The 9731-nt window shown below is 36.6% G+C and overlaps 1 protein-coding gene across 2 annotated transcripts in view; it reads left to right on the top strand.

The window, feature by feature from the left end:
* Positions 1-4983: 4983 nt before the first annotated feature.
* ebf2 (EBF transcription factor 2) overlaps positions 4984-9731 on the top strand; it is a 29684-nt gene continuing 24936 nt past the window's right edge. The window contains exons 1-3 of one of the 2 annotated variants that reach the window (XM_084413486.1): positions 4984-6809; positions 8507-8663; positions 9598-9655. In XM_084413486.1, the coding sequence (XP_084269612.1) occupies positions 6676-6809; positions 8507-8663; positions 9598-9655 (349 nt within the window). In that variant the 5' untranslated portion in view covers positions 4984-6675. Of the gene's footprint in view, positions 6810-8506; positions 8664-9591; positions 9656-9731 lie in introns of both variants that reach the window. The other variant, XM_084413485.1, reaches the window with a different exon arrangement.

Below are 9731 nucleotides of genomic sequence, written 5' to 3'. Positions count from 1 at the left end.
CAAAGGGCAATGGTTTGTTGTGGGCAATATCAGCTGTTAGAGTCTGCACAGATCCACATTTTTGACAACCTACCAGAAATAGTAGACCATCACGGGGCCTTTTGACATACTCTTTTTAACATACCATGATGCTCTTGTTCTAATCTCATGTAGCCTACTATTTAGGATGGACTGATGCACATTAGGATGCAGGGATAGATACGCTCCAGTTTTACATTACTTATGCAGAAACATATACACATAGACAAATATTGAAAATGGAAGATAGAAACAAAACTTAAAAGTAGATAGTAGAAACAGTTTATTAGAAAAGTGCCAAAAGTGAAATTCAATCATTTGAGCCTTAAGGAAAAATTATATAAGATACATGTAAAATTTTCCATTCAATTAAGTATCACTATTAGGCTGAAGTCTATCTGGACCTATTCTGAATGCAAAGAACATTTTGGTATAGGCCTACAAACTAATTTATTTTGTAGCATAGTATGTAGACAAGAAATACTAAAGAATCCTCATTTTTTAACAATGTAATGAGTGCTCAGAACTAACTTTGTAACACGCACAGACTTGGCATCAACCTACACATTCAGCGTTCTCTTACCCAACAACTAACCACAAACAAGAGTTCCATCTAGTGGCAAAATAATGTAAGGACATCACATATTCCCCTCTTAGTTAAATTCATTCTTTCTGTAGTCGATAATGTGCATGAAATAGAAATAAAGAGCATCACATTTGTTTTTGAATAAACAATTTCACATGTATGTAATAAATACACTAAACGGAATAGTAAATAAATGCGAGAAAACACTCAATGATAGACAATATAAACATTATAACAGTACTTTAATCTTTATGTGTGTGTGCTGTGAAACTCCACGTCAATTCCTGTGGCTAGTGCACATATTAGCCAGAACAGACTCACATCTCTAACTTTTGTCAAGCAGAGCAGAATCAGAAGCCTTTGAATTGTTAGGAAATTAAATGTGAGGATAGCCTATACATGCAGGTTTCCATTAGCGGTCAGTCCATTATCTGGAAATTAGCTGGTAGTGATGCATGCCATTTCTTTCCATTATACAAAAGGTAGCCTAGTTGTAAGGGTCAACTTTTTTCCCTAATAGACTATAGTCAGTGAGCGTGACAATCTCAAACAGCAGTCTCAAAAGGGCCCACAATGTCTGTTGCCAATTTTTAACAAGGTGCAGAGGGGAAATGGGGCTGGAGTGGCATGCCCAAAAAATGAAATTTTGCCTATTAAAATAAGCAAAAGTAACACAATTGTTTAATATTTTGTCACAACTTAATTTAATTGTGTTCGATCAACCTAATATATTTAAAACTGAAATTTACTTTAAACTACATTAATCATTTTTGTTGACAACTAACTGGGCAGTGGATCTGTAGTTCCCAGCATGCTTTGCAAGGGACTGCATTAGGGTAAATTTAGGGATTAAAGTGTTATTTTATGTGTTTTTCTGTAAATGGAAAGATGTTGTTAGTTAATGTGAGTGTTTAATATTCACTAATGTTAGAAACTTAGGACTTTCTGTAATGTTTTTGAATTTTGTGGTTACCATATGCAGAAGAGTGGCGACTGTGTTTAGTTTAGGGCTGTGGACCTCAGTACATGCATTACACCTCTTTCGCAGTCCTGCATAAGTAATATTCAATATTACCCTGTAAAAAGTGTTTTTTTATTAAACTGAACACTAGTAGTTCCTATCATTGGAAATAACTGTAGAGTCAAATTAACTAAAATTATAATGTTGGCGATTTTAGGGAAGGCAAAAATTAAATGTAGTCAACCTGACAAAACTTTATCTAGCAGGAATGACTAAATGAATTTAAGATCATACAACAAGATTACAACAAATCATTTTTGTTGTAAAAATGTAAATCATTTTCGTGGAAAAGTTTTCCTTAATTTAAGTTCGTTCAACAGCTTATTTTTTTGAGTGCACAGCAAACTGCTCTTATACAAAGAATGACATAGACAAAAGGTGATGATACACAGGGCAAATTTTTGAGCAAAGTTGCTGGGCAATCTTGCAGAGCGATTGTTGCTTGGGCACTTTCCCATTGAAAATGGGCAATATATTTCTATCTGGATAATTTAGATCGGTCGTGGGCCCTGTGTCTCATCTGGTTGCCCGTTGACAGCAACATTGCCCAGCAACATTGCTCAAAAAGTTGTCCTGTGTATCATCACCTTTACAGTAGAGAGCTCCCACTAGTGTGGAATATATGCAGGCATTCATTTGTTCTCACAACTGTGCAGTTATTTCGGGAGACATTTAACTCATGTTTTAGATTGCAGCAGGAGTGTAACACAGGGTCCAGCATGCACAATTTATATATGCAGTGCAGAGAGCATCAAGATCATGGCGATCAGAGCAGTGGACAGGGAACATTCTCAGAGCTTTGGTTAAGGTTCTGGGAAGGTTCTCTGAACAAACGATCTTTTTTAATATAAACGTTCTTTCTGATGGTTTACAGCTGGAGACACAACAACATATAGGCCTACACATTTTGGATGTCTCCTTTATCTGACTCATCTTGGGTTTCTACTAACGAGCTGGTGATTTGAATCAGGTGTGTCTGATTAGGAAGAGTTCGAAAATGTTTACTGTTGACATGGGTTGGAAAACACTGGTTTAGAGTTTGTTTTTTTAAATGCCCCTATATCGTTTCAGAAATAGCGGCAAACGTGGACGCGCAGTCAGCGAAAGCTTGCAAACAGCTTACTAGGCTACTTTATGCTGACTTTTAGCTTTCATATATTATTTTGTAGGCCTATATTATTTGTCTCCTATTGATGAATGTAATAAAAGGAGTTTGTTCGTTTAGGATGAAAGCGAAGTTAATTTTAGGCATTACCAGAAACAGTGGCCTATGTCTGTACATCCCTCTCTCCTTGCCTGAAATTTGGGACACGTTTATTTTCTTTGGACTGGCTTGACAACATTTGATATGAAAATAAATTAAATAAACCAAATGAAAACGAATAAATAAGTGAAAGCATAGCCTTTAAAGCATAGACTATTTATTTAAATAGTCATTTATTCAACATCGTTTTTATCCTAAGCTTACAAATGAGTATAGCGACAGCGATTCGTCTCAAGGAGGCACTAAGACTCGAGAGCAATACAAAGTAGCTAATTCCGATGTTTGAAACTTGGGGATAGGTTAGGCTATTATAGCCAAATTAAAGCATATAAGAATTTTTTTGGAGGAGGGTGGTGCACCGTGCAGTTCTCCAGCAAGGGCTCACGGATGAGATGAGTTTTTTGTTTCTTGAATAGGCTTCTTTACGTCAGATTCGGCTGTCCGGATAGGGTTGGGAAGATCATTCCATCACCAGAAAACAGTGAACGAAAACATTCTGGAAAGTGATTTTGTGCCTCTATGTGATTGTACCACGAGGCGCCGCTCACACACCGATCGCAGGCTTCTGGAGGAGATGTAGACTCGGAAAAGAGGAGGTGTAGGAAGGAGGGAGCGGAGCTTGTGGTTGTGGTCGTAATTTTATCACCATGTGACAGTTCTGACTGGCACTTTTTCCTTAGGCTACTGCGAGACAGTGACATAACTTATCTATTGTCTCATATGCCAAGGTCAAGGCTTCATAAAAAAGATTGGTGCAAAACAAATTGTTCAAAAATTGGATTTCGTTATAGGCCTCTATGCAGTCCTTCTGTTCACTTTAACGTACCCATAATGACTGGGCCGGTGCATGTCTCAATGGCGGCTCAGTGCATTATCCCATACAAGTCTAAAGGCCAATTAAAAACGGTACAGTAAAAACTACTCAAAATTTGGATTTCGTTAGAGCAGTTAGCTACCTATAGGCCCAGCCTGATTTGGCCATCTTCAGATCACGACCTGTGCCACTGTGGGCATTTCAAGGATGTGTCAGTGCTGTTTGTTTGACCTCACAGAGGCTGATCTGCAACTGCTTCCAGACACTTACTCTTAGTCTTAAAGTTCTAATGTACAAGTATGCGACTTTCAGTTGATCGGTTAAACATCACGGCCTATTTCGGAGAATCTCGGCCTTCTAAAAATCGGGAAAATGAACACGGAAAGTAGATTTTGTCTGAATATTTGAAAGTTCTTTAAAATCAGCTAATAAGTGATTGGGCTAAGTTAGTTCATTAAGAAAAAAAATAGGCAAATCCAAGCAAAAGAATCACTTGCATGCAGTAGTTATACATCGCCTTATTAATCAAGAAAAGCATTTCTGAATGGGTAAAATAACTGGATTTTACAGCTGCCTGTTTAAAATTTTGGTAGGCTATTAAATGACGCTTAGTCGGTCTATTTTTGTTCCTCTCAAGACATGACATTTGCTAACAAATTTTTACCACCTTATAGACTGGCTCAATTGCACAAAAATATCTTCAGTTTATTTCAGGGACATCTCGAGCATTTGACAGCCAACGATGGGACACACGTGTAACATAAACAAAACATGAATAGCCTACCAATATTATTGATACATAGCCTACATTTTCACAACACGTTGAAATGTTTTTTTAAATGAATCTAGTTGATTGGTTGCGCACCATTCTCCTCTTCAAAGGGGCGTGTTCTGTAGAAAATTACGCATTGATCACATTACGAAGACCTAAATATTTAATATTAAAAAAGTATTTTTAATACTTTTTGTATTTAATACAAAAGGTATTGATTGGTCTTAAACCAAGTTCCGTAAAATAATAGCCTAATTTAGACCGAACCAAGAGTTCTACAAATGTTGCTGTTCTTGCATAGCCTATATTATGCACAAAGTTAGGCTACTACTCAGCTGAACACCTGCTGGCAGAACATTAGGCTATTTGAATGTAATATAGGCTTTATAATAATAAAGTAATTAGTAGCCTATCTAATGATGAAATAACCAATGTGGAAATGAAGGACTGTTTTTGAAGGACTTGTCTTTTTTATTATCTTAGAATGAAATTCACCATAGGCCTTGCCCAAAAATGTTTTCTTGATATGATAATGTGTTTTAATGTAGGCCAAGTAAATGAACGGAGTTCGATAAGTAGGCCTTGCTACTGATTCGGTGGAATATAGATGCGCGTATAGTCACGCAAATTTTAATCTGTTTCAAATTAATTTAGTTTTTTTTCGTACGATCTGCTGAAGGGTAATCTTGGTGTAGATAGGGATGGATTTATACTTTTTACATACAAATCATACATTTTCATACTAATCACATTGTAAGTAGCCTAGCCTAGTCGTCCGAAATTGCGATTGGGGTTAATCACATTCACGCGTAAAACATCTGCTATCCAGTGAGGCGGTTTTTTTTTTTTTTTTTTTTTTTTTTTAAAGAAAAGAAATGAGTTACGAAATATTTATTATCGATTACAAAACAAACAACTATGAAATTTGATATATCATATGAAATACAAGTGGTGTGGATAGTGATTTAGGAAACGGTGAGTGGGCTATGTTGCAGAGAGCGCATGGATTCCGCAACAGGTCACATAATAGGCTGAACAGCTGACTCGAGGCGTGCTGGCAGATGGTTGGTATAAGCCGGGTGGTGGTGGTGTGTGTGTATGTGTGTTTGGTGGGGGGGCTCACATTCATTGTTTAGTTATTTGAGCCCCACGCACAGACAATAACCCTATCCAGTAGCAAGAAAAGATGGAAAAGCTTCTTCTTACAGAGAGGAAATGGTCTAAAAAAAAGTTTCGAAAAATCTCATTGTTTTGCCCGTCTGCTGCTTTCTACCCGCAGATGTCAGTCTTTCAAACTCATTTGCGATTCGTTTTTTCTTTGTAACAGATACATTTAGGCTACTTACATATTTTAAATGTATAATAGCCTAAATAAATAATTTTAAAAAGTCCTATATGCTTTAGGCTGTTTAATAGATTATAGACCTGTAATTCTTGAAATCCATGAAGAAAAAAAAGCACGGAAATTTCTTGATATTTAATTGTCCAAAGATGTGTCATGATTTTAGTCAATGGTAGGCTATGCGATGTCTTTTGAATATGCTATTCCAACAAACAGTCATTAACTGCAAGAAGTCTGAAATCAGACCCCTACGTCAAAAAAATGACTTTTTAATTTGGTAAGCGATGTTCTTTGAATATAGTCAGACTGCAAAAGCGCCACAAAAAGGGGGACCTTTCACTTCCCCAAATACGGATTTGCCCCTCCTCTTTTTCGAGCTCTGCAACCCATTCATACTATAGGTCCCAACAGACTCTCGCAGCATCATCACGGTCTTATGGTTTTAAACGGGCTCCATCCCCACCCTCACCAGTTACAGGGTAATCGGCAGAGCACGGCACCTCTTCAGAGCATCTCGTGGATGTTTTAACTCTTATCCTGAGTGGGTTTATTTGGGAAGTGTTTGGGAAGTGAATGTTCTCATAGAACAGGTGAGCGAGTGGACGTCTTTGAATGGGTCTCGAAAAAGGATAACCTACGCCAAGAAAGCAAGTTTCCCAAAAAAAAAATAACTTCCAAAAAAGAACCACGGAGGACATCACGGTCCTTTCGGAGAATCTCGGTGTTCCAAAATTCCGGGAAATCATTCAACTGAGTCATCAGGAGAATCTTCTGATTATTTTGACTGTTTGCTGTTTAAGTGCTTCTGCAGTTTTGCACAAGAGGTTACCTTGTCATTCCAATTTTGTGGTAACTTAAATGTTTGGGAGTCAAGATCACTCGACAAGAACCCTCACCGAATTGAAAGTGACAACTTTTGAAGAAGAAATGGATTCTGTTCGTTCTTGGGTGCGGAACGTCGGAGTTATTGATGCAAACATAGCGGCACAGAGGTAGGCTTATTCTGCATTGATGCGCACTAAAATCTTTTAATCAGTTTAAGTCTTTTACATACACAAACACCACCTAAAGAACATTTCTTTATTTACAGTTCTGTCATCTGAGTGAATTTAGCCCAAATAACACGCATAGGCTACACAAATGTTAAACTATTTCCAAAAGAACAGAGCATGTAGGATTAAAATGACTACTAGCCTAAACAATTGCGTGAGTTTGTCTAAATGTTTTTCCCCACGTGCGGTTGTTAGTGCAGCCTATTTCTATTAGTAGTAGGCTAGTATTAGAATGCTAGTAGTAGACGTCAACCACGAACTATCAGTTAACTTTTGTTTTCTATAACTGTAAAAATATCTACAGCAACAGGTTGGGCTGTTTTGTGGCTGTGGATGTAAAATGACACCGGAGATTAATAGCGCCAGAGCTCAGTCTTCAGTGCTGTTGTAGTTTGAGGTGACAGAGTCACGAGCCGAATGAAAGAGGCAAACAAGACAAAACAATGAAACCCTATTGTCTCATGGCTGTATACTTTAAGACGCTCGAGCACGTCACTTGAACGGCGATTGTTTGTGACGTTCATCTTATTTGCTTTTCATTTCTTGCTCATTTGAAGAGTAGCCGGTATAGCATAAGAATAGGCTATGTTTAATCCAGTATTATTGAACGATTTGTCGAACTTTGATATGCACAATTGAATAATTTTAGGAATTCAAAATCAAATCATTAAAAGTTGGATGCAGTGGTAACTCCATTTAGGCTAATAATCGTAATAGCCTATATTAACGAAAACACACAAATCTAGGCTACTGATCGCCTCTAAATGTGTATGTTTTGATAAGTCGAAATATGTATTTATATTTCTAACATCTATAGCTATGTATCGAAGTTAACAACTGCCCAGAGCTGCGTTTCCACCAAAACATCAAGTCTGCTTTTAAGAAATGCAGACAGCTGTTTGTTGTCAGGTGGGTCTATCTAAGGACTATAAATAATTTCGTAGTAAATTAGCTTTTTGCTTTCTGAACAGTGTAGGCCTATATTGCGCTAAAGACTGCAGCTTCTTTCCAGCTTTTTTTTATACCTAAATTAATTAGAGAAGTCCGTGTTATATCTTCAAATGATGCATTCTTAGAACAATCATAATGATTGTAGCTAATAATATTAATAAAAAAAATTGTTGGCTACATTTGGGTTGTTCACCAAGTGCACACTGTGCCTTTGAAATACTTTTGATATAGCCTATCTTATATTGCTGCAAACACAAACACACAAAGAAAAAAAGAAAAGAAAAAAGATTAAACATTTAAAAAAAGAAAAGAACTTGTAATCAAATTTGGTGAGAGCATTTAATAAAAATGAAACAAACATTTTCGAAATTAGGCTTTTATAACACTTTTTTTAATCGTGACAACAATGTGCTCAAACACACTTTCTAAGCCTAAAACTGTTGTCTTCAGACTATTTTATAAAGATTCCGACACAAGCAGACATTTTTAATAGGTGGAATCAGTGGCAATGTGCTCCAAATGTGAAAGTATTTTTCATTTTGATCTTGTCCGAGACATGCATTAAGAATTGTACTGAGCTTGTGTTGAATTTAGTTGATGGTATTATATCAGTAAATGGTCAGTTATATGAATTGTGAAAAAATTATGAAATAAACTGTCTGTTTTTTTATTACTCTCCGAAACAGTGGAGTGGCCTTATCCCGTGCTCACTTTGAAAAACAGCCTCCCTCCAATCTCAGAAAGTCCAACTTCTTCCATTTTGTTCTGGCACTCTATGATCGCAGTGGGCAGCCTGTGGAAGTGGAGAGGACAGCATTTGTGGACTTTGTGGAGCAGGACAAGGTATATTCTATATATAGCATGTTTCACATGATTGAACATTTATGGATTTTTGATGATGTTCCCTATAGAGTTCAAGCTTGAGCTTTAAGAGAAACCTTATAAAACACACAGGATCTATGGGATATTTAAAAATCCAGAAAAATTAGAGAAGCCATTCTTGGACACTGACACTTATTTTACAACATCAACTCCCTCCTCCCAAATCTTCCTTCTTGTTGGTCCATTTTTTCCTTACTTTTAATCCATCCTTGGTAGGCAAGACAGCCTAATAGGCTCTCAAACTCAAAAAATGCACTTTAGCACTATTTTCACAAGTGGAAATTTTTAAACTCAAACTGATCACACTTGCAAAACACAAGCCATCTCATGCTTTCATTACAGTTGTAGCCTACATATTTTCTTTCCAAGTAAACATTGTTTCACAATGCAATATTTTAACATAATGCGAGCACAATAGATCTTCTTTCAATTTAGTTTTAACAGTGTAAATGCAGTGCAACAATGCAAGATACGTGTTTCAAATCACTCTTGTTACTAAACATATTACAGTAATTGTATAGTTGTCACATTAGAAAATGCACTTACATTACCAAACTTTATATAAAAACTGTAATGTTTGTAATTGTATCTCTTCATCAAAAGTTGTAATACATATATGATGAAGAAGTTTGCTACCAGTAGTAAATGTTTTCACTGTACCCAAATGACTAAATGTATACAGTTAAGGGTGACTACAGTAATTTCGCAGTCATGGTAAAGCCATGAGATTTGAGTTTTGAAAATGTACCACTTGCTTGTGATAATTAAAAAATATATATTGTTGTGTAGACAATACTCAGTCATGAACTCCTGTGTCTAAATGTTAATTTTGTGTGGCTTAATCAAAATTCTTTGTCCTTCCCTTGCCTTTCCCTGCTGTTCTTCTAAGGAGCAGACGGGAGAAAAGACCAACAATGGAACTCACTACAAACTCCAGCTCCTCTATAGTAATGGTATGCTTATCATTTCTCTTCTCATATAGACCTTTATGTCCATGTAGATAGCATATAGCATTCCACATTTTTAGTT

Source organism: Rutilus rutilus (genome assembly GCF_951802725.1).
Source record: "Rutilus rutilus genome assembly, chromosome: 7".
NCBI lineage: Eukaryota > Metazoa > Chordata > Actinopteri > Cypriniformes > Leuciscidae > Rutilus > Rutilus rutilus.
The sequence above is the reverse complement of the archived record's forward strand: the minus strand, read 5'-3'. Positions and strand labels throughout refer to the sequence as shown.